Here is a 26,124-nt window from a genome sequence, read left to right on the forward strand (position 1 = left end):
GACAGTTTAGTCTAGACTCTGGATGGTTTTGTCAATACTGAGTCAGTATTCTACCTGTGCCAATGAACATTACATCGTAGTGACCATCAGCTGCATTGACACGGTCTACGGTAATCTGAGTGAAGGTGTATGGTATTCCGGTACGCAGGAACAGTGGCCGACCCCCCAGCGGAGTGACTGGATTAAACATTAATGGATGATGCCTTGCAAACTGGATTACATTATCAGGGAAACCTTTAGTTGACTCAAAACTGCCGAAGGTCTTACTGGGACACTGAGGAAGAGAGAGAGAGATATCTGTAGAATCCGGAAGCACAAGCCGTTCACATGACAATAACAGTCGACACAGGTCAGCAAGTCCAAACCTATAACCAGTTGTTGACAAATCTAAATCTACTTATACTTTCACATTCACACTACACTTTACACTACAGTTCAAAGTTTGGGGTCAGTAAGATTTTTTTATTAATAGTTTTATTCAGCAAAGAACTTAAAATGATCAGATGTGACAGCAAAGATTTACATTGTTAAAAAATCTTTTTACTTTCTATTCATCAAAGATTCATGAAAAACAAATGTCTCAAATTTATCACTGAAGACTGGAGTAATGGCTGCTGAAAATTCAGCTTTGCCATCACAGGAATGCATTACTATTTCAAATGAATGTTTTTTACTTTATAAATGACTTAAAATGTAATATTATTTCACAGTTTTTACCATATTTTTGATCAACTAAATTCAGCCTTGGTGAGCATAAGAGACTCCATTCACAACCATTTCAAAAAACGTACAACCCCAATCGTGTATGATGTGAGGTGTAGGGAACCTGTTCTCACCATGCCTGGCCGTGGGTATGGCACTTTACCCTGGAATGGAACCCACTGATAATTGGGCCCTTCTTTATGGGCAAAAGGCCCTAAAAATGCCCGCCGAATGTCATTCATGGTGTAGAGACACACTGCAGATCCTTGAAATACACTACTGTAAGACACAAACACAGACAGACTGTTAACATGTTGCAATACAAGGAGATAAAAATAGTGACACAAATGCTATATTCAGGTAGTTGGGTCCACTTTTGCCTCACTGAAATGCCCAATACTTAAATACACCCTAAATGTTTTAATTTAAATGTTTCAAAATAAAAATCATACAACACATTTAAAGGGTTAGTTCACCTAAAAATGAAAATGATATTTTTGATGAAATCCGATGGCTCCGTGAGGCCTGCATAGCCAGCAATGACATTTCCTCTCTCAAGATCCATTAATGTACTAAAAACATATTTAAATCGGTTCATGTGAGTACAGTGGTTCAATATTAATATTATAAAGTGACGAGAATATTTTTGGTACGCCAAAAAAAAACAAAATAACGATTTATAAAGTGATGGCCGATTTCAAAACACTGCTTCATTAAGCTTCAGAGCGTTATGAATCTTTTGTGTCGAATCATGATTCGGATCACATGTAAAACCGCCAAACTGCTGAAATCACATGACTTTGGTGCTTCGAACCACTGATTCATTATGCTCCGAAGCTTCCTCAAGCATTGTTTTGAAATCGGCCATCACTAAATAAGTCGTTATTTAGTTTTTTTGCCGCACCAAAAATATTATCGTCGCTTTATAATATTAATATTGAACCACTGTACTCACATGAACTGATTTAAATATGTTTTTAGTACATTAATGGATCTTGAGAGAGGAAATGTCATTGATGGCTATGCAGGCCTCACTGAGCCATTGGATTTAAACTAAAATATCTTAATTTGTGTTCCGAAGATTAACAAAGGTCTTACGACTGTAGAACGACATGAGGGTGAGTAATAAATGACATTATTTTCATTTTTGGGTGAACTAAACCTTTAAATATTTCCTATACCAATCCAATTCAATTCAATTTAAAAAAATCATGCCAATTTTTCTTATTTTGTGTTCCACAATACAAAAAATCATACAGATTTGAAATGACATGAAGGTTCGTAAACAATTACAGAATTGAACTTCATGGGTGAGCTAACCCTTTAAACCACACCCTTAGAAGAACTCTGACCTGGAGGTTGTAAAGACGGTGTAGATCAGAGGGTTCTTTCTATCACGGGTCTGCAGCAGAAACACATCCCCTAAAGGTCCGGACAGAGGTCAGAAGGCAATGAAATGCAATTGTCGGTTATATCAGCATGATTTAACCCTTGTGTCTGTGTGTGTTTGTGAGCGTTCTTACTAAGTTCATCAAAATGCGTTTCAGTGCCATCATTGCCTGGTACAGAACACACAAGACGAGCCTTTAGAAATGTTGTCCACTTATTTACTAGACTGCGCTGTCCTCCCATATCATTCTATAACCAAAAAAACACACAAATTCATTTGAATCAAAATGATAAACAAACAGCAGCCAATGGCCATTAGGCTTAGTGATAATTGATTGGTTCCTAACCCTGCAAAGCTGGCCAATCCGGGAATATGTAACCTTCCCGAATCCCTGAGCTTCTACAGCAGTTTCTCTGAAGAAGAAGAAGACTTTATCATCGTCAGGATTCTCACTCTCGGGAACACCAAATGCCGCTATAAACTTGGGCTCTGAAACACACAGCATCATCATAGGGCTCATTGGTATTATACAAAACCAGAGATGCATATAAACACACAGGTCAAAAATGAATAAGAGTATGCAAGATAAATAATGTTGATTAGCCACGTGACTTTTTTTTTTAAAGAATTTCATCTTTTTTTAATGAGACTTTTTGGACTTTATGCTCTCAAAAATTAAAAACATGCTTATCACAGAGGACATCTATTCAAGTCACTGTATGTATGAATTGCATTTATTTATTCATTTCTAAATAAATCATACACAAACGCACCATTGAGCCAACGAGAATCGTGTTGTTCCGTTCGTATGGAAGGCCTTTGTCCCATGCTGCGAAAGATTGTGAAGTCCCGCCCCATCAAATCGGTGGCAACACCTGCATAAAGCTCATCACCTATATGAAGACGTAGATGTGGTTACTGATTGGTCATGATGTAACAGTATCTTTTAGATGGGAGATAGAAAGAAGAACATTGGCAGCTAACCAATCAGAACAGATGCTGACGTGTGGCGTGGGTCATACGGACTCCTTCCTTTTCCATCTTCTACCAGAGAGGGATCGATTCTAAACACATGATCCTATAGAGACAAAGCAAAATATAGCTGTGCATTTGGCCAACAGAAAGCCAAACTGGGGCCATATATCACACAAACATCCAAATATGCATCCAAACAAACACACACTTACCTCTAGCTTCTGTCCCACCTCCACATAAGCACAGGTAGGGTGGAAAGCCCCAGTCCCACAGGCATACAGGTGAGTCCGATTATAGTGGTGAAGCAATTTTACATAGTTTACACAGTCCGTCTGCAACGCATGCACACACAAATCAGTTTTATGAAGGACATATTTTACATACTTTCACCAGTTCATCTGAGAGGCAGGGAGACTGCCACCATCTGGATTGACTATCAGTAGCACAGAGTCACATGCAGACACAAAAACATTTTCAGGTTTATCTCTTAAGGGACCTCATATGGGGCGGATCATAAATGAAACGTCATCCTTGACGACAGTCTGACATGAGCGCTGACCTTTGCCTGCTCACTGTGATCCCGGAACTCTCTGTAATCTCTCATGCTCTCTCTTTCACACATAAAAAGACACATTGACTGACATACATGGACACCTATAGTCTCTCTGTTTCTCTTTTCCTTTGTGAATGTGCTCGCTGGTGCATGCCACATTTCCCAGAGTGCCTAGAATCACTACGACAACATAAGGGAGTGGGAACATCCGGATTCCAGGGTAGAGGGAGAGGATGCAGGGATGAAGCATGGATCGAAAGGGAGGAATGCGAAAGAGAAGAGACGACATGAGACAAGATGGATGACATGAGACGTAAGAAGACGACATGGGACGAGGAGGAAATGAGAGGAGATAACAGAAGATTTGAGATGAGATGAGAAAATAAGAGACAGCAATAGACAATCAGAGATGAGACAGAGATGAGAGGACTAGAGAACAGACCAAATGAAACAAGAACAGAAGACCAAAGACGAGACCAGAGAAGATTTAAGTCAAGAAGATACAACTAGAGATAAAATGAAGAGAAAAGACTGGATGAGATAGCCAGAGAAGAAGAGTGACAATGTATGAGAGGAGAAGACCAAAGTTGAGATGACTAGAGAAGATTCAAAACAAGAAGAGATGAGAAAAGACAAGAGTAGAGTAAACCAGCAAGAGACTAGATGAGATGTCCAGAGATGAGTAGAAACAAGACTAGATGAAAAAGAAGTAGATGAGAAGATAAGACTAGAGGTACTGGACAAGAGATGAGGAAACTAGAGGAGAAGGTTCAAGAAAAGAGACAAGAACACCCGACAAGAGTTAACCAGAGACAGGAAGATTTGAGACGAGAGGAGACCAGAAAAGACAGCAACTGACAATCAGAGACAAGACAACACTAGATAGCAAGAGACTAGATGAGATGACTAGAGAAAAGACAAGGTGAAATGAGAAGTGAAGAACAAGGGCGAAAGAGAGGAGAGAATTTATATCAAGAAGAGACAATTAGAGACAAAAAACAACAAGAAAACAGACTAGACAAGATAACCAGTAAAAAAAAAGGGACAAGACGAAAAAGAGGAGATAAGAAGACTAGACAAGATGAGACTAAACGAGAAGAGAAGACCAAATGACTAGACCGATGACTAGAGAAGAAGATTCAAGATAAGAGAAGACAACAAGGGTTAACCAGGGACAAGATGACCAGAGAAACCAGGAGAAGAAAAAAGACAAGATGAGACAAAAAGAGCAGGAAGAGAGAGCAGAGATGATATAACCTTAAAGAGGAAGAGAAGAGATGGAAAAAGAAGACCAAACATGACTAGAGAACAACATTCAAGACAAGAAGGACCGAGAAAAGATAAGAGTCATTCAGAAGAGAGGAGAGGACTCTTCAGTTTCAGTAGCAGATGTTCCTGCTGTTTTGACTGTAATTATGCCTCACTCCATCTTCTCTCTCTGACTAACACTGGGGTTTTACCAGCAGAATGAACCCTGAACTGAACATCTGTTTAAAAGTGCTCAAGAAACACACACACACTGAACTTCAGATATTAGGCACTTCTCCTTTAAGTTCTAGAGGACAATATGACACTGACCCATTGTCCCATGAAGGACTATCCCAAAGCATCAAACAGCTAAACAAGTTAAAAAAATAAGTGTATCTATAATAATCTGTTTAATGCAATATATTTATAATCTGCATTTCATTAGCCATATTGTGTTTTAGTGTTCATCACAATGTGTTCTGGGATGCTAGAATATGGCAAAAACAAGGTATCTTAGTAGGCATAATCATGCCAGATTAAAAGGCGTGTGTGTGTAATGTGCAATTTCTATACTACCTCTACAGAAAGAAGTGATTGACATGTGCCCTCCTGCCATGCTTAAACCCTGCACACAAACTCACACATACACACACATACAGGGCTTGTGGAGAACAAAGGCCTCTCTTTGAGCTTAACGCACCCTGTGAAGAGAGTGTGTGTGTGTGTGTGTGTGTGTGTGTGTGTGTGTGTGTGTGTGTGTGTGCTGTACGGTGGGGGTGGCGGAATAGAATCATCGAAGACCAATTAAGTTGCTGACAAACTGTGTTTATACAGGAAGGGGTCTCTCCCTTTCTCTCTACCTCTTGTACACACACACACTGGTGCTTCTGTTTCGAGAGCTTTACAGCCCTCAATAAGGGAAGGACGTGTTAGGGGTGTGTGAGCATGTGTGTGTGTGTGTGTGTACGTTCTGATGGACTCTTTGAAGTGAGCCCACGAGACAAAGAAAAAAGACTGAAAAAAGAAAGAAAGCCTGAGAGAGAGAATGAGACAGACTGCAGAACAAAAGAAAAAGAGCTTTAAAATGAACAATGTCTCTCAGGAGGAATAAGCCGTATGTGTGTGTTAGTTTCCTGCCGAGTCGCGTGCGGTGAACTTTCAACTTTGACCTTTTATTAGCCTGATCACTGGATCCCTGTGTGATTGTCCACATGTAGTCAGAGCACATCTAGCATCACATTTATAAATACAGCATTGTGAGTTTGTGTTTGTGAGATATTGTTAAAATTACAGTGAATGTAATTATAAAAGGAATTAATTCAAAAATAAGTCATTATTCACAATTAATCTTCCTTCCAAGTTGTTGGCTCAACAAGTCAAGTTGAACTTGAGAATCAAAGTAGTATGATTCATGTTGATTCTGTTGATTCGATTCACAAAATCAGACCAAATGATTCGTTCACAAATTGGACTGATTTGGTTCTCCAGTTCAACTCACTGATTCAGTGATTCAATTGCAGTGTTTTTAAAGAGAAGAGCTCATTTAAATTTCAGTCTCATTTTATAAAGGTGCCGTATGGCTTCAGCAGACTCGCAATATATGTAGGGCAGTATCATAAAAGTCATATGGACCACTTTTATGATACTTTTTTGTGGTGTTTGTTTGTCATCTTGGAGATATGGTCACTGCAAACTATGATTGTATGACAGAGACTAAAAGACACTGAGTGAGAAAAAAGTAGGACAAAGAAATTGAAGGACAGAGACCTGAGATTAAGGGAACTGAGTAAATTGAAAGCAATATTGAGTGAGAAATCAGAGTTCAGACTGAGACTGAACAAAAGAGAGATAGCATGAGAAAGTGAAAGGTCAGGGGGAGAGTCTTAGGGAAAATCTTAAGTCTTTTTTTCATGGAGGTCTGGTTCTGTCCCAGCCGTCCTGTACACACCTACATGTAATGAGGGTCAAATCACAGGTCAGCGCACTGAACAAAGTCTGTGTGTGTGTGTGTGTGGCAGATCTCATTGTCAGCTGACCTCTGTCCCACCATAGAATGTACCCCGACACACACACATTTCACACAAGTTACACAACATTACACACCCTTTACAATAAAGAGAACATTTATTTTGGACACAGTGTCCAAAAACATCCCACACACATCCGCTCAACACACCAGATAAAACACACACAAACTGCAACATACATGAACTATGACCTTTTGACAAACATGTTACAACACTTAAGTATCAAAGACATAAGAGTAAGAGAATTAGAAACATGACAATACTATTTATTTATTTATTTTTTAATATGCCATGGAAAAATCACGCCTTTTGGAAATACTCAGTGGCAGTTTCCATCCAAAGCTGCGAATTTAACTTGTGCGCAAAATGTGAATATTGCAGCGAATAAAGCAGTGTTTCAATCCAGTGAGTTGAAGAGAACAAAATCATCACTTCCTGATAAACTGGTGCTAAATATCACTAAGAAAAGTAGAAGCCACTGTATACAATAAATTAGTCTCAGAGCGCGCAGACGAAAAGCATTAGTCTTTACTGCCACTTTTAATCAATTTAATGCATATTTGCTGAATAAAAGTATTAATTTCTTTAAAAAAAATCTTACCGGCGACTTGTGAACATTAGTGTAGTACTATGGTATTTTGGACCCCTGCTGTTCATACATAACTAAATGAACATGGGTCAGTAATGTTAAAAATACCAATGTTTTGTAAAAGTGACTACCTGTAATCTAAATCAATCTACGCCAGGGGTTTTTAACCTTTATAGACCCATGGTTCACTACCTTGACTCTCAAACAACCTAAAGACCCTCAAAATAAAAACACTAGATTTTATCAGTAACACTTTTTAATGAAATTAATCAAAAAATAACTAAAAAATAACAATTATATAATGCTTATCAGATAAGCAAATATTCATTCATATTATGAGAACATTCAAATCTTCTTTGTGGGCCTCTTGAAGTATGTTCATGAACCCCACAGACCCCTGATGGACAACTTTGGCTCTATATACTGATTTACGTCTGTAAATGATGGAGCCGTTTGGGAAAGCTGTTTGTGATAGCAGTGCTAATTGCCTTGTGTGTGTTTGTGTGTAAACAGCTCATAGGAGAGATGCTACCGATAAGCGCAAAAACCGGGTGTGTTAATGACCACAAGATCTGATTATTGCAGAGACTCACATTGATGTCTTTCCCGGCCCAGTTGCACTCTTCTCTCCAATCAACAGGTGCTGGCCAGTAGATCTGACAAAGAGAGAGAGAGTTCAGAGGTGAGGAAGAGTTTTGGCTAAAGGTTAGGATCTTTGCAGGGTTAGACGTGTTTAGTAGCTAGAGGGACATTCTCGCTGAACCCCATCAGAGACACAGTTAAAACACGTCCAGGGGCGATGCGCACATGCACATACATCCGGACATATCCTCCCTTAACCACACCTGTGTGTGCTTGTGTAAGTCTAGAGCTATAGCACACAGTGACCGACAACTCTCACTCATCATTCCTTCCTTTTCCTTCCTAAAGAAATAAAAATCCATCATTCTGTCAGCAGCATGTTTGGCCTGGACCACCATAAATCATCTGGTGGGACTTTGAAGGCTGATTAACTTTACACACAATAAATGCTCGAGCTTCTTCACTGTTTTTCAAGCACAAATGCACACACAATCTAATCACATGTGGGCGGCGCAAAATACAAGTGTAAACAGGCTATAAAACATCCAATCGTGTGATCGCGTCATTTTTTAATATAAACAGGGCCAATCTCTTCATTTTTTAATATAAACAGGGCCAAGTTATGCCCCTGGACTACTTTATTAAAGCAAATGAATCACAATAGATAATAGAGAGAGCACATTAGTGAAAAAAGCAGGCATCAGATTCACAAAACATTCATAAGAATAAAAATATTCTTAACTATTTTCTTCTTAACTTAAGAACAGAACTAAAGATATTTTGTATTACAGAAAAGACAAAGTTTTAAAAAAGTAGAATTTTTGAAGAAAAAAAAAATTCTTAATCATTGTAAATAACCTCCAAATTTAGGATAATCTCAAAAGGAAAGGTTTAATTAATTCAGTTTGTTTAAAATATTAAAGGGTGAAAATGAAATGAAAATTATGTCATTAATGACACACCCTCATGTCGTTCCAAACCCGTAAGACCTCCGTTCATCTTCGGAACACAGTTTAAGATATTTTAGATTTAGTCCGAGAGCTTTCTGTCCCTCCATTGAAAATGTATGTACGGTAGACTGTCCATGTCCAGAAAGGTAATAAAAACATCATCAAAGTAGTCCATGTGACATCAGTGGGTTAGTTAAAAGTTTTTGAAGCATCGAAAATACATTTTGGTCCAAAAATAACAAAAACTACAACTTTATCCAGCATTGTCTTCTCTTCCGGGTCTGTTGTCAATCCGCATTCACGATTCCGCTTCTTCTTCTTTCCTGTTTTACGGCGGTTGGCATCCAGCTTATTGGTGCATTAGCGCCCCCTTCTGCTCCGGAGTGTGGTTCACGACTCTGCAGTGACCCTGCTGACGTGTTATCTGGTGCGCCAGAGCTGCGTTTACAGTCTGAGGGAGACGCATGCTGTAAACAAAACAACCTTCGCAAACATGTCTAAGGATTTCGATACAGAGGAAGACTTGCATTTTTTTTGCTCAGCCATATTTATTTGAACCTGAATACATGGATGAAGAACTAAGAGCGATGGAAGAAGCTCCTACACAGCAGCAACCGCTGTCACAAGCAGCGTCACTGCGGAGTCGTGAACGCGGATTGACAACAGACCCGGAAGAGAAGACAATGCTGAATAAAGTCGTAGTTTTTGTTATTTTTGGACCAAAATGTATTTTTCAATGCTTCCACTCATATCACATGGACTACTTTGATGATGTTTTTATTACCTTTCTAGACATGGACAGTATACCGTACAAACACTTTAAATGGAGGGACAGAAAGCTCTCGGACTAAATCTAAAATATCTTAAACTGTGTTCCGAAGATGAACAGAGGTCTTACGGGTTTGGAACGACATGAGGGTGAGTCATTAATGACATAATTTTCATTTTTGGGTGAACTAACCCTTTAATTAGACAGTGAGAGACAAACAGAAGGGAAGATGTTTCCTTTCACTCTAGCATCATGAATGAAGGAATTGAAGAAGGAGATGGAAAGAAGGAGAGTAAGGAGTGTGCTCTACCTTCTGTTCCTGTTTGCTGATGTTGTCGAGGCTGAGAGATAAAAGAAAGTTACGAGCTCCAACAAACAGCCTCCCCCTCTCCTCGTCCAACAGGAGAGCTCCGAAACAACACGAACGCTCTAAATCAAACCGCTTAACACCGTTAAACTGCTGAAGATCTGGAGAACACACAAAGAAACCGACATTTAAATCCAAACACATGTATGCAGACATAAATATGTACACGTGACACAAGCCAGTTTCATCACCTTTATAAGACAGCTTCATCCGGGGTGAGGAAGATGAACTTCCGCTAGATGAAGCCCCGACGCCGATCAGCCCAAGCAGGACCAGAAAGCTGCACATCATCATCATCATCATAGTCATCATCTTCTGAGAAGGACTAAAACTTATCAGTTTTAAACAGCAGACAGCTGCCACACAGATGGTTGACTGGGATGCTGGTTGTCGTGGCAGCTGTTGTCGTAGCGGCTCTCAGTCGTCCTGCTTGTTGTGACAGTGATGCTGTCGATGTGGAGTTTCCTCTCTACACCGAAAGCTGGACACCAGAAAAAGAAAAAAAGTGTTTAAGACTTTTCATCTCCCTTTAAAAGCCAGCATTCAGTCCTTCCTGACCCCTTTTTCACCCGCTCCTACAATACACCAGTCCGATAATAGCCACAATATTTCAGATATGCACACACTCTTTACGCACACATGCTTTATTTCTGTAGCAGATGGTCTAAAGCTACTGTCCTGTCTAAGATACGGAGAGAGAAATCTGATCTCATATTGCACACATTCACATACACATACATACACTCACTCGCACAAACTGGATGTCGAAGCATTCAGTCTTGTTGAGCCTTTCATTTGGTCTTTTTATGGTTCTGGTCCAGGTTCACTGAACGCACAAACTGAAAGCCAAGAGCCACTCAGTCAGAACACAGTCCAACTCTCATTTCACCAACAACATCTAACTGCTGCCGTGTGTGTGTGTGTGTGTGTGTGTGTGTGTGTGTGTGTGCTTGCTTACTGCACTAGGTCATATTCAGCATGTGGAGGGTAAAGAAATGATAAATTAGAGGAGAGAACAGGAGAGGAGCTGTCTGACTCTATACTGTATCATTTTGAAACATATCATTCAGACTTACATTCAGATAAACTGCTAAGATCCTCAAGCTAAAACAGGAACCTCTTAGTCAAAACAGTCAGATAATTGAACACTCTATTTACACACTTCTTGGGTTTAATGTTCTCATTTTATCTCATTATTTGGCTTTAAGATTGTGAATGTATGTGTGTGCGTGTGTGTGTGAGTTTAGCATGTCAGATAGTTTAAGAGGAATCCATATGGTCATTTTATACTGTTTTTGTCTATTCGGCCTACCAACCTGTTCTCCCTTTTGTCTAATGAATGTTAAAATAATCCAGGGAGCGTCTTTCAATTTCTTTCTCCATCTCTTTGTGATGTTCAGGTGCTAGTAAAAGAGATTATTGCTGTATTTAAGGACATACAGTTGTGGTCATAAGATTACAACCTTTGCATAATCTGCAACATGTTAAACATATTTAAAATAAGAGCAATCATAAAAATTGCATTTTGTTTTTATTTAATACTGCCTTATATAAGCTATTTCACATTACAGATGTCAGTATTAAGCATACATGAACTCTTAATTGTTTAATTTGTATAAATTATTGCTTTGTCTTGTGGACCATAAATAAATGTAATGTAAAATGGCTTATTCAGGGCAGTACTTAAAAAAATTGAATGGATAGAAAATAATCCCATGATTTACTCACCCTCAAACCATCCTAGGTATATATGTCTATCTTCTTTCAGGCGAACACAATCGAAGATATATTTAAAAATATCCTGGCTCTACCAGGATTTATAATGGTAGTGAACAGGGGGCCTGTTTTGAAGCCACAAAAAATGCATCCATCCATCATAAATATAATCCATAAGGCTCCAGGGGGTTAATAAAGGCCTTCTGAAGAGAAGCGATGGATTTTTGTAAGAAAAATATCCACATTTAAAACTTTATTAAGTATAACAACTAGCTTCCGCCAGACTTGCGCCAAACGAGTAACCCCTGAAGCGATATATAACACAGGATGTAGGAATATCGTAAGCTTAGACACCTCTCGCAATTTAAACTGTGCCACAAACTGAAGCTCCTCTTCTCGTATATCAAAATCCACTGACATTTCTATTGAAAAGTTCTCATTTTAGACTTCTAATTCATGACCGGTGTTTTGAGTTTCCATGTTTGGCATTGCGCCATGCGTCTAAGTCAGGAGTTACTCTTCCGATGCAAATCGATGCGTCTGCCGTTATTATCTGCTGTTATTATACTTAAAGGTGCCGAAGAACATGTTTCCAAAAGATGTAATATAAGTCTTAAGTGTCCCTTGAATGTGTCTGTGAAGTTTCAGCTAAAAATACCCCATTGATTTTTTTTAATAGATTTTTTTAACTGCCTATCATTATAAATGCGCCGATTCAGGGTACGCGGCCCTTTTAAATGCTCACGCTCCACGCCCCGAAAGCTTGCGCTTGCCTTAAACAGTGCATAAACAAAGTTCACACAGCTAATATAACCCTCAAAATGGATCTTTACAAAGTGTTCATCATACAACATGTCTAATCGCATAAGTATAGTATTTATTTGGATGTTTACATTTGATTCTGAATGAGTTTGATAGTGATAGTGATATGTAGCTAACATTACACACTGTTGGAGAGATTTATAAAGAATGAAGTTGAAGTGTTTATGAATTATACAGACTGCAAGTGTTTAAAAAATGAAAATAACAGTCTTGTCTCTGTGAATACAGTAATAAAGGATGGTAACTTTAACCACATTTAACAGTACATTAGCAACACGTTAACGAAACATTTAGAAAGACAATTTACAAATATCACTAAAAATATCATGATATTATGGATCATGTCAGTTATTATTGCTCCATCTGCCATTTTTCGCTATTGTCCTTGCTTGCTTACCTACTCTGATGGTTCAGTTGTGCACATCCAGACGTTAATACTGGCTGCCCTTGTATAATGCCTTGAACATGGGCTGACATATGCAAATATTGGGGCGTACACCCCGACTGTTACGTAACAGTCAGTGTTATGTTGAGATTCGCCTGTTCTTCGGAGGTCTTTTAAACAAATGAGATTTACATAAGGAGGAGGAAACAATGGAGTTTTAGACTCACTGTATGTCATTTCCATTTACTGAACACTTGTTATTCAACTATGCCGAGGTAAATTCAATTTTTGAATCTAGGGCACCTTTAATATATGTTTTAAATATGAAAGAAGATAGACATATACACCAAGGAAGGCTTGAGGGTGAGTAAATCATGCTAATTTTCACTTTTTGGGTGAACTATCCTTTTAATGTTTTAAAATAAAACTTATGATCACAACTGTATACAGTGTACATGTGTGAGTTTACGTTAGTTTGTGTGAGGGTTAGGTTTAGAGTTAGATGATAGAAAATATATTTAGCTCGATATAAAGGCGAAAGAAGTTAACTGAAAATGTCCCACTATGATATGTGTGTTGAAATGAAGAAAGATAATAAGTGTTATAAGAAGAAAATACAACAGAGAGGGTTAAATTGCATTTTTTTGGTTTTGTTTTAAATTTGTCACACACACGCACACTTTATACACCCATTTGCTGCAGTGTTGAATTTTAATAAGCGTTAGTGAGCATCACCAGTAAGATGAGAGGAGACCTACTGACTCCACTGAATATAGATTTTACCCCCCCCCCCCCCCCCCACACACACACACACTTACACACACAGTTTTACTGCACTGCTAAAATGTACAGAATCCTGAAAAACAAGACTATCCTCCAGCATGTGAACTTTTTTAAAATTTACTTTAAACAGAGGAACAAATGCAACAGCATCCCAAACCAAATATAAAAAGTGCTTTGTTCTTTCTTCCCCTCTTTCAGTTTCTATTGCTGTGAATAATGGAACTATTCACACTTGCAGACAGCAGAAGTCTCGTAATAAAACACACACACACACACAGTCCCTCTGTCTGTAGCGCTGTCACACTGATTAGCTGTGCTAATTTACTATAAACACATAGTTAATATGAGCTACTGCAGGCCCGTGTGTGAGAGACACACAGGCATTCGAGTACATCCAGCAAGGTTCACACCACCCGTCCTGGGAGATTTATACAAGAGTAGAGCAGAAAAGTGCATCCCCGCGCCCTTCACATCTCTTTAAGCAAAGAGGCTGTGCCAACGCAGCAAATCGTACATCATCATTACAGCCAAGGCTGTAGCAGGACACACTCACACACACATACAGACACACACACACATACACAGAGGAAGGCTCTTCCACAGGAATCAGGGCTTAAAACCAGACTAAATGCTGTTAAGTCCAAAATAAACAAACAATAATTAACCTTAAGACCTCAATGCCACAATGACAACACCAGACAAAACAAGCAAAATGAGAGTGAGAAAGAGAGAGAGAGAGAGAGAGAGAGAGAGAAGGAGGTAACTGTGTCATAAGCCTCTCGGTTCAGGACGCGCAGTGCAAGCGAGACCCTGAAGAGAGAGAAAGAACAAGAGAGAGTGAAAGAGAAGAGGAGAAAGGAGTGGATTGTTCTGCTGAGCGGCTCCTCTGGACTGCGACCAACTGTCAGAACCTCCAGTAAGGGAGCAAAAGAGAAAAGAAAGATTGAAACGTGTGAGGAAAGGCCTTTGCTCACATGCAGGGGGAAATAAAGGGATAGTTCACACACACAAAAAAATTAAAATTCTCATGCTGTTCAAAATCTGCATGAACACATGAGAGTTCATGAAAAAAGTAGAGATGTCCGATTCATAAATTAACTGTTCTATTGAATCCAATCTTTTCAGTGAATCAGTTGATTCTGTGCACAGAACCAGTCTAAATGGCTGATTTGTTCAGATTATCAGTTAATTCATGACTTAAATTTTAGTCTCTCATTAAATTATTGTATGGCCTCAAAAGACTTGTAATATAGTGTACAAATTGTATGAAATACTTTAATTCAGTTCTTTTCAAAGCTTAAAAGCTCTTTTTTCTGCTTTTGTGTTTTAAGGAAGAAAGAAAACCATGTGGTTTGAAATGACAGTATAAGTAAATGATGACAGACTTTTTGGTTTTTGGGTGAACTATCCCTTTAAGTAACTGCAGGTAACCAAGAGGAGAGACAAAGTGAAATGTCATTCTTTGTTAAGGGTTTTCAGTCTTTGTACTGAAAAGAAACAACCAACCTTGCAGACTTTTCGGTTTGTTTCGGACTTTGTAGGTCCAATAAGGGCACTCTGGCACACAAACATGAGTTATTCTCCCCTCCTTCGTCTCTCACTTGTGACTCTCTCTCTTTCAGGCACATAGATGTGAACATAAAAGCACTCAAAACTCTCTTACTTTAGATCAACTACTACATTCTCTGAGATAAAACTGTGTATACACATAACAAAGACAGACACAAATCCCTTCAAATGGAGTCCAGAGAATGAATTTGGCAGATTTTAGCCCTGTCAGGAGCAAACGGCAAGTTTCAGCATGTGTGTGTGTGTGTGTGTGTGTGTGTGTGTGTAACTGCAGCGATCTACCAGGTCAGCCACAAGCCCTCAGTCCATTTAAAATAATACACACAAGTACAAAGCTCTCTCACACAGGCAATCTGTCAGTATGATAGATAGAATGAGCTTTAAAATAGAAGAAAAAGGAAGAGAGAGATACAGAAAGGTCTAGAAGTACTCTTCTTCTAAAAGAGCTCTTCTTCAGGCTTAATGTGTAAGTCTGTGTATGTAAGACAAGCATCACTATTTCTATTGATTATACATAGTTATATTTAGTTTGTGATTTAAACTTACCAGTAACCATGAGTATTAGATTTCTGTATGTAACTTTGCTTTAGTTACTACATAGAAAAGCCCTTGCATCGACGCAGAACACCCAACTGCACAGTTACATTAAACCCCAATGAGAGCATCTTAGCAACTTCATAGAAATGCCTTGGCAACCACCCACAAAACCATAGCAACTACCTAGAAAAGCCCTTGTGTCCATGCAAAACACCCTTGCAGCTGCATAAAGTCACACTAAAGCCCCACAGAGAGCACCATAGAAACTGCATAGCAACGCCCTGACAACCACCTAGAACATTCTCTACAATTGTCCTAGCAACCACCTAGAAACTCACTTGAAACTGCATAGCAACACCCAGGCAACCACCCACAACACTCTAGCAAACATCTACAATTGACCTAGTAACCACCTAGAAACTCACTTTGCATAGAAATGTCCTGGCAACCACCACAACACTCTAGCAACCACCCACATACCATAGAAAAACCTAGAAAAGCCCTTGTGTCCATGCAAAACATCCTTGCAGCTGCATAAAGTCACACTAAAGCCCCACTGAGAGCACCATAGAAACTGCATAGCAACGCCCTGACAACCACCAAGAACATTCTCTACAATTGTCCTAGCATCCACCTAGAAACTCACTTGAAACTGCATAGCAACACCCTGGCAACCACCCACAACACTCTAGCAAACATCTACAATTGACCTAGTAACCACATATAAACTCCCTTGAAACTGCATAGCAATGTCCTGGCAACCACCACAACTCTTTAGCAACCACCCACATACCATATAAAAACCTAGAAAAGCCCTTGTGTCCATGCAAAACACCCTTGCATCTGCATAAAGTCACACTAAAGCCCCACTGAAAGCACCTTAAAAACTGCATAGCAATGCCCTGGCAACCACCCAGAGCCCTCTGACCTAGAAAAACCCTTGTATTTGCATAGCAACACACTACAAACACACTCATACTTTAATTACTTTATTAATCGCATAGCGATGCCCTGGCAACCACGGACATTTGCCCAAGCAACCAACTTAACACTCCCTTGTAACTCCATATAGCAATGCCATGGCAACCACCGACAACACACTGGCAACTACCTAGAAACACCCTTGCAACCACCCACAATACTCGTCCTAGCGACGCTCTTGCTTCTGCATAGCAACACACTACAAGTAACTGCATAGCAATGCCTTGTCAACCATCCAGATCATGCTAGCACCCACCTAGAATTGCCCTAGAAACCCTCTAGAAACACAAAATGTAAAAGTCTATTTAGGATTACTATTATTAACATTATGTAGAGCTTCACTCACACACATAAGGATATCTGTAATGTATATTTGCATGTGTGTGTGTGTGTGTTTGGCAAGCATCCACGGTTGTGGGGCTCTGTGCAAACACTTCTGAAGGGTTGAGGACTTACAGGACAAAAAAGAGGTATTGTCTCTTTTTCTCTCCCTGTGTCCTAGATAATAGTGCTCCTTAACCCCAGTCTGGTTTTCTGATTACCATGGTAACGTTGGGTATTTGATGTGTGTGCTGCTGTATAATCTTTAAAGTCTATTAAACACTTTAAACCCCTTGAGATCAAGAGGTACTCTGATACTGTACTCAAAGACTACAGTTGTGTGTGTTAGGGTAGGTGTGCGTGTACATACAATGTCCCGATAATGTATTGTTTCTGGTGTAGAGAGTTTTTAGGATCAGCTGTGTAAAAGAGCCGCTAGTGTGGTGAGCTTTTAAAAGATGTCATTTCAATATGTTTGCCAATAAAAGAAGGGTGTTTCACTTATTGCCTTATAAATTTTGAATAGAGGACACAGATACACAAACATACACACACTCCGGAGTTCAGAAGGTAATAAACTTTTGTTCCACACCACAACATCCCACGACTGAGCATTACGTCAGCATGAGCAGCTGACGTCAATAACAGCTGATTCATCACACATGAGAGATTCACTTCTTGTTAAGAGACTAGTTTGTTCTTTGAGTACTTTTAAAAGTCTCTTATGTAATGCAGAAGGTGACTTCATTTCAGCTACAATGTACTACAGGCACTGTGGACTTAATAAAATAATAATCTCTCTTAAAACACACTTTTCACATTCTCACTAGCTTAACTTTGTCTACCAAACACATGCAACTGTGTTTGATATATACAGGCATCACTGGAAAATTCTGTTGCTATTTTTCTTTTCTGAAAATCACGAAAGTGCCCAGCAGTGTCATTTTCATCACATCTCAAATGATGTATTGTGTTTAACAGCATTTTGTGATGCAAATGACAGTGATGGAAATTACATTTATAATATTTTTGGAATAAAATGACAAACTCTTGTCTTGGTGAGGTTAATTTCACAGCTAGCAATTTATATTTCCAATACAAACATAATTAAATAATACTTTTTTAAATCATTTTGGAAATGACAATAAAATAACCCATTCACAAATGATATTTGTTTTGTTATTTTTCTTTTTGTCCACTAAACACATATTTACATATTTCAAGCTCTTAACTAAGACTGTTCTCTCCTTTCAAAAATAGTACACTAACTTTACAAAAAACTTTACTGGGGCAAAATTGTCGGTGTGGTTGAAATGAAAACGATCTAAATATTTTTTCCACACAATATTGATTTTTTTTTTTTTTCCTGTTTGTTTAGATTTTTATAGTTTAGTTTTAAAGTCTAGCTCTGGGGCAAAATTTACGGTGAATTTAAAGGAACACTCCACTTTTTTTGAAAATAGGCTCATTTTCCAACTCCCCTAGAGTTAAACAGTTGAGTTTTACCGTTTTCGAATCCATTCAGACGATCTCCGGGTCTGGCGGTACCACTTTTAGCATAGCTTAGCATAGTTCAGCATAGTTCATTGAATCTGATTACACCGTTAGCATCTCGCTCAAAAATGACCAAAGAGTTTTGATATTTTTCCTATTTAAAACTTGATTCTTTTGTAGTTACATTGTGTACTAAGACTGACGGAAAATTAACAGTTGCGATTTTCTAGGCTGATATGGCTAGGAACTATACTCTCATTCTGGCGTAATAATCAAGGAATTTTGCTGCTATGGGTGCAGCAGGCGCAATGATATTACGGTATGCTTAAAGTACCGCCAGACCCTGAGATCGGCTGAATGGATTAGAAAACGGTAAAACTCAACTGTTTAACTGTAGGGGAGTTGGAAAATGAGCCTATTTTCAAAAAAGTGGAGTGGTCCTTTAAGGTGATTGGGACACTTTTTTCCATTGAGATGACCTGGAAAAAGTGTCCCAATCAACCTGAATTCACCCACTACATAAAAAACACATCTGAAAAGTAGCAAATAGAAATGATGAAAGCATGATTAAAAAAAAAAAAAAATCCCTAGTACAAAAAAGTGCCCAAATTCAAAGAAACACCTATAGACTGTGTGTGTTTTGCAAAAAGACCATCATTAGAATGATAGCTGTCCTGTCTGTGGACAATAAATGTGTGAGTTCTGGATGGCACAGTGTATGTGTGTGTCTGTGTCTTACACAGGGACATAGTCCATCTCAACCCGTGTTGGATTCTGGGTCAGTGTTGCTTGAGTTGTAAGACCCGTTGCTAATCACCATGACCGTGGTTGACTCGGCAACATGACATAAAACAAATTCCAGAACTAAGAGGGTGATTATCACTACGGCGACATCGCAGTGTCACTCGCTCAGGTCCGAACATAATACTCAAATCTGACTGGCCAGTAGGAGCAAACCGCTGCAACTGGCTTTAAAGTTTAGGACTAAGGATGTCATAACTCACCCAGCTGACACTTAAATGTGCTAATTTTGGCTAAAAGCACACCAGCATTCAGAAGGTGAAAATTACACGCTCCTCATTTCAGCCCTGGTTTAAGAGTTTTGTTTCTCATGGTTCTGTTTTTTTCACACAAGTTCCCCTCTGAACCTGTGATTAGGGTCTGCACACATTCCACATGCTTCTCAAACTGAATATTATCTAGAGTCTCTCCATTTTACTCTCTCACTTTTTCTCTCCCCCTTTATCTCTCCCCCAGGGTCAAACCATCATGAAGTTAAACCCTTTCACCCATAATCCCCCGTGTCTTTGAAGTGGGCAACAAGGTAACACAATTTACACACACACACACACACACACACACACACACACACACACACACACACACACACACACACACACACACACACACACACACACACACACACACACACACACACACACACACACACACGATTACTTAGCTTTCTAAACGAGGAGATATCAAAGACTTATTTGTTTTTAATTAAATCTAATTCATTTTCTACAGACTAAACTCTAGATCATAGTACATAATAATATATTATTTATGAACTGTTCTTCCAGTGCAAGAAGTGTGTTGAAAAGGAGAATTTCGGTATATTATATATATATATATATATATATATATATATATATATATATATATATATATATATATATATATATATATATATATATACATATATAGTAGAGTAAAAAAAAAATAAATGTATATATATTAAGATCCCTTCCACAGTAAAAATTAAACTAAAATGTAACGTATATGAATCTGTACATAAATTATAATTTTAATGGATTATTTTAAATGTAAACTCATAGAAACCTATGCAAATACATTAATATGCTACTAAATGCATGTTATTATAGTGCCAGGCCTAAAATGCAACAGTCTTTGTTTTATAAAACGAGGGTCTCTGCTCAGTTTCTCTATCCACTCCTGGCATGAAAAAGGCTCAAGCACATACAAGCACACATACTTATAGAACAGAGACCATCTTAAAACTATCAAATCATCATCAGAGTTCTGGACATATCTGTTCCAGCTCTTTTGTACCGCACACAAAGCATTTTCTCACGAGACCGATTTAGCACTAGTCCCAGGCCAATTCCGTCGAGCCATTTTCCGTGACCTAATACAGCAGCAGAGTAGAACCAGTGGGAAATCCAACATAAATCACACACAAACTCACACACTGACGGGGTCAATCCCTGGCCCCACCCCCTGGTAGGATTATAGATGATTGACAGGTGCTTTATAAATAAAATGACACTGATTGATATGACTTCAACCTTTTCTTCTTGTTCTCTGTTCTTCTTTTTTTCCCCATCATTCTCTATTTTGTCTAGGGAGAAGTGGAGGTCACACTTATTTGGATGGAAGTGGAAGTAGACTTGGAAAACATTCTGACAAGTCTTCTGCTCTCCTTCCCATTCCTGTTCGTGCCTTCACACACAGTGCCTGAATCCCCGGAGCGGCTGAAGATCTGCTCCCAGTAAGAGCTGTCAGAAGAGATTCTGGAGACTGGATAAAGAGACAGTGTGTGTGTGAGTGTGTCACAGCATACCGTCAGGAAGCTGTCAAGGCCTCTGGTATAATACTAATGATCATACACACACAGCAGTAACATTATTCAGAAGGGATGGTGAGAGATTATCAGTGGCTTGACAGATTATGCTGGGAACGTGATGGGATGAGAGTGGCGGAGTGGCACTGCGGGGGTTTGAGCCTTCGACCCACAAGTTTCTGGGTTTCAGTTCCACACTAACCCAATGGGACCATCAGAGCATCTCAAACACACACACACACACACACTCACTGGGGCTTTACTGCACTGTATAATACTTTTATCACCTTACATTTAATCCCTTGTCAATTCTTTTGCAGTTTTGCTAAATTTGAAGTTTGACTCTGTCTCTATGTGTCTTTCTTTCTGTTGCACACACCCACACCCACACACACACACATACTTCCTCTGGATGAGCGATCTCAAAAGAGGCAGAAATCCCCTCTATTAGAGTGTAATTGAAAGGCAGGGGCAGCAGTAAAGAAAGATAGATGGTTTTTACACACACCTTGTTTCTCAGGTGTCAGTTAAAAGTGTGATTGGACCATGCAGGTGGGCCATTTGTGGTTTCCAAGGAACCACCCAGCTGGGAAATCACCCTCAGAAAGAAACAGAGCAAGGTGTACTTAACAGGTCAAGGGAAAAATCTCTCACACACATCATTAAAAAGCATCTAGTCCTCTGCAATTCACTTTTGATTAAACAAAAACACACTTTTCTCCTCATCTAAAGCCAAAAAAATCCAAAACCCATCTATTATAAGTCAGACAGAGAGACTGAGACCGTGACAAAACTTCTAAAGTCATCTCTAAATGAAGCCTAAAAAAAACCTGAATTGGTTATATGTACTGGAACAAATTATGTAATGGCCGGCAAACAATAAAAATGTTCTATAAAAAGCTCTTATTAGATTCACAGATGCAGCATCCACAGCAAAATGAGTATTTAACATATTCACAAAGAACCCTCTATCACTAACCAGAGATAATATGCACTTATATACTCCATTTTTTACCTTGTACGCCCACACAAAATTGAGTAACACGCACACATAGAAGATCATATAGAAGCACAAACCCTATGAACAATGCACAGTAGGTTTCATGTGGCACAACAAATGTCAAGTAGCTAAACGTGTATAAGCAAATCTACACAGGGAGTATACAGCACAGACGCCAGCCTCATGTGTGCGCACACTCAAGACTTTGTGTTTAGTTTGGTGAATGTTTAATTTAATTCAGTAATGAGCGCAGCTGCAGGAGAATTGAACACATGTAATTTCACAGAGAACAAACGGTCTATATATACTGATTGAGAAAGAAAGAGAGAAGAGAAAAAAGAAACGGCTTTAGCGAGTAAATAAAGTGTTTTTTCTATACTAATGCATAATCTAATATGTTTTGGACCTCATATTTTTATTCAAAATGTCATTACTCAATCCTTCGGTGAAATGACTAGCTTCATTCTTGTGATGTACCCTGGACTTCTCCAGTCATTTTAGCTCACTAAAACGCCGCCCTTTTCTTACAGTTGACTACATGCTCTCATTCAGATCTGCCTGAGATCAACAACTGAGAGAAAGAACCAAGTCCCTGCTCTATATCTACAATTTTTTTTTCTTTTTCATTTCACTCAGATGTACATTACAATACAGTGGAAACAATCTGTCGCCACTTCAGTTACATTGCTACTTCAAATGACATTTACCTCAGAAAGTTCTATCAGAGGTTTATCTTAGATGTTTTTCTTCCAGAATTCCAGGTGGTGATACATATGAAATATTCCAGATATAAAGCCAAATGAAAATATTAAAAACAGAATCACATTTTTGGAACAGGTGCAATTTCACACAGAGACTGGCTCAACTCGTATACTGCATGATGCTGTGAAACACAGTTTGACCAAAATGTATATACAAAAAACAGCTAAAATTCTGTCACCATTTACTAACCCTCATGCCTTTCCAAATGCGTATGAATTTCTTTCCTGCATAAAACACAAATGGAGGTACCTAGCAGAATGTCCAAGATGCTGTTATGAAATTAAGTTAGCAAAATGAATGCATTTATTATACAATGTGATTAAAATAACATAGAATTTCTTTCCCTTTGTCTGTTATCAAACACTTATTTCAATTTTCCACCATTACTATTAACTCAATGAGGTTACATATATATATATTTTTTTTTTATTAAAGGGGGGGTATAATGCTATTTCATGCATTCTGAATTATTTACTCTCTTAAAAAGTTGGATTATCATGCTAAACATGGCCAAAGTTTCAAAACACGAGTTGGACGTATGACGGAGTATTTCTGTGCCAAAAACACTCTTCCAAATCCTCATGAATCCCTTTTTTTTTTCGAGTATGGGACGTAAACGGGGGCGGAATTCCTTGTACGGGCACTTCTCCCGGAAGGGCGCACGCACACGTCGATCAGAGAGAGAGCAAGAGCAAGCCCATCAACGTGCGTTCGGCTTTACGGAAGTCGTCGGCAGCGCTGCACAGGTCACAGGACTTCACGAAATCAACAATGTCACCAAAGATGTGTGTTTTTGGTTGTGAGGGAAAGATAACCTTGCTTCCCGAAGAACCCAGTGTTAAGTGGAGCTGAGAGTTTTGTTCTCACCCATTACGTTGATGTACTCTTGATATTTGTCATTAAAATAACCATAGAAACTGATTGCATTTTTATTGGTTAAAATGAATGGAGAATATCTCGTGTTTTCCGTGGCTGCTTGAGCCCTCAGGATTGGCGCTTATGGTTTCATAAACAATGCCCAGTTCTACACTGGATTTACAGATCGTTTGAAACTGAAAGATGGTGTCCCATACTTAGAATTTGTGCTCTGCATTTCGCCTATCAAAGTGCACACACACAGCAGTGAGTATTGAACACACACATACCGTGAACACACTCCTGGAGCAGTGGGCAGCTATTTTTGCTGCGCCGCCCGGGGAGAGATTGGGGGTTAGGTGGCTTGCTCAAGGGCACCTCAGTTGTGGGTAATGAAAGTAGAAGAGAGCACTGTTCATTCACTCCCCCCAACTACATTTCCTGACGGTACTGAGACTCAAACCCATGACCTTCAGGTTACAAGACCGACTGTCTAACCATTAGTCCACAACTGCAATTAAAGAGTTAGTTCACCCAAAAATGAAAATTCTGTCATTAATTACTCATCCTCATGTCGTTTCAAAACCGTAAGACCTTCGTTCATCTTTGGAACACAAATTAAGATATTTTTGATGAAATCTGAGAGCTCTCTGACTCCTCCATAGACAGCATTTAATTACCACTTTCAAGGCCCAGAAAGATAGAAAAGACATAGTTAAAATAGTCCAAGTGACTACAGTGGTTCAACCTTAATTTTATGAAGCAACGAGAATACTTTTTGTATGAAAAAAAACAAAAAAAAAACAACAACAACAAATTCTCTTTCCTGTCATTCTCATACGCTTTTTATGTTCAGCATTTCCAGGTTCTACATCAGAACGCAGTATTGGCCAGCTCCTGCGTCAGCATCACACGCATGCATTGTGCTGTCTATGGTTCTGCTCAGTCGGCCAGTAATGAGTCGCCGTTCTGACGTAGAACCTGGAAATGCTGAACATAAACAGTGTAGGAGAATGACAGGGAAGAGACGAATTTGTTGCGTAAAGTCATTATTCTCATAGCTTCATAAAATTAAGGTTGAGCCACTGTAGTCACGTGAACTATTTTAATGATGTTTTTACTACTTTTCTGGGCCTTGAATGTGGTACTTAAATTGTTGTCGGAGATGTCAGAGAGCTCTCAGATTTCATCAAAAATATCTTCATTTGCATTCTAAAGATGAACGAAAGGCCTTACGGGTTTGAAATGACATGAGGGTGAGTAATTAATGACAGAATTTTCATTTTTGGGTGAACTAACCCTTTAATTGTTATGCATTGACCAGGTAAGTTTTAATGAAAAGTTAAAATAAAACACATTTTACGCTGTTCAATCCTGAAGTACGTTGTGTGAGTATTAATGTATAGTTTCCAAAGGAATGCAAGCAGAAATTCTTCTCATTGTCTCCACTGAGCGTGCGCACACGCACACACACACACACACACACACACACACACACACACACACACACACACACACACACACACACACACACACACACACACACACACACACACACACAGAGTATGCAGTAAGCAGCTGACATCTAATACATAAAGTGCCTGTGTTATTGGAAACGTGTGGGATTTGCAAGTGCTAATCACTACTTGATTAATTAAAGAAACAAACCGCACAGTAATAAGGAAACTACAGAATTCCACATTTCTAATCTCTACACACATACACAGACAAAACTGCCCCACTATCTGCTCTGAGGTGCCCTAGGGCAAATAACCATTGAGGGTGTGTACAGCAGCTAGGTGTGTGTGTGTGTGTGTGTATGTGTGTATGTGATTGACAGGTATTGATTTACTATGGCTGAGAGTGCTAGTGGGTAGAATCTCAAAGGCAATGGACATTCAACACTACACACACACACACACACAAAAGTCATTATATTTCACTTGATCATTAGTTTCTCCAGTGGCAATTCTGCAGTATGTAAATATGTCCGCTGTAGATGAAAGTTATCCCACTTAAGAAGTCAAATAAGTTTGCTAAGAGAGGATTATTTTCTCTCTCTCTCTCTCTCTCTCTCTCTCTCTCACACACACACACACACACACACACACACACACTCTCTCTCTCTCTCATGCAGGTAGCTTGTTAGGGGTTCATGGGCAT

General features: G+C 39.0%; 1 protein-coding gene and 1 long non-coding RNA gene across 2 annotated transcripts in view; one reads left to right on the top strand and one right to left on the bottom strand.

The window, feature by feature from the left end:
• Positions 1 to 26,124, bottom strand: part of sema3b (sema domain, immunoglobulin domain (Ig), short basic domain, secreted, (semaphorin) 3B) — a 39,728-nt gene that overhangs the window by 5,018 nt on the left and 8,586 nt on the right. The window contains exons 2-12 of the mRNA XM_067395069.1: positions 10,344 to 10,633; positions 10,096 to 10,253; positions 8,078 to 8,140; positions 3,280 to 3,399; positions 3,077 to 3,170; positions 2,866 to 2,985; positions 2,439 to 2,581; positions 2,226 to 2,340; positions 2,055 to 2,124; positions 837 to 981; positions 55 to 274 (exon numbers count right to left, since the gene is read on the bottom strand). Of these exons, the coding sequence (XP_067251170.1) occupies positions 55 to 274; positions 837 to 981; positions 2,055 to 2,124; positions 2,226 to 2,340; positions 2,439 to 2,581; positions 2,866 to 2,985; positions 3,077 to 3,170; positions 3,280 to 3,399; positions 8,078 to 8,140; positions 10,096 to 10,253; positions 10,344 to 10,464 (1,369 nt within the window). The 5' untranslated portion in view covers positions 10,465 to 10,633. The remainder of the gene's footprint in view (positions 1 to 54; positions 275 to 836; positions 982 to 2,054; positions 2,125 to 2,225; positions 2,341 to 2,438; positions 2,582 to 2,865; positions 2,986 to 3,076; positions 3,171 to 3,279; positions 3,400 to 8,077; positions 8,141 to 10,095; positions 10,254 to 10,343; positions 10,634 to 26,124) is intronic.
• LOC137027171 (uncharacterized) lies at positions 224 to 24,554 on the top strand. Its single transcript, XR_010895999.1, has 3 exons — positions 224 to 349; positions 20,018 to 20,084; positions 21,127 to 24,554. It is a non-coding gene; the product is annotated as an uncharacterized lncRNA (long non-coding RNA).

Source organism: Chanodichthys erythropterus, chromosome 9 (assembly GCF_024489055.1).
Source record: "Chanodichthys erythropterus isolate Z2021 chromosome 9, ASM2448905v1, whole genome shotgun sequence".
In the NCBI taxonomy this organism is placed as follows: domain Eukaryota; kingdom Metazoa; phylum Chordata; class Actinopteri; order Cypriniformes; family Xenocyprididae; genus Chanodichthys; species Chanodichthys erythropterus.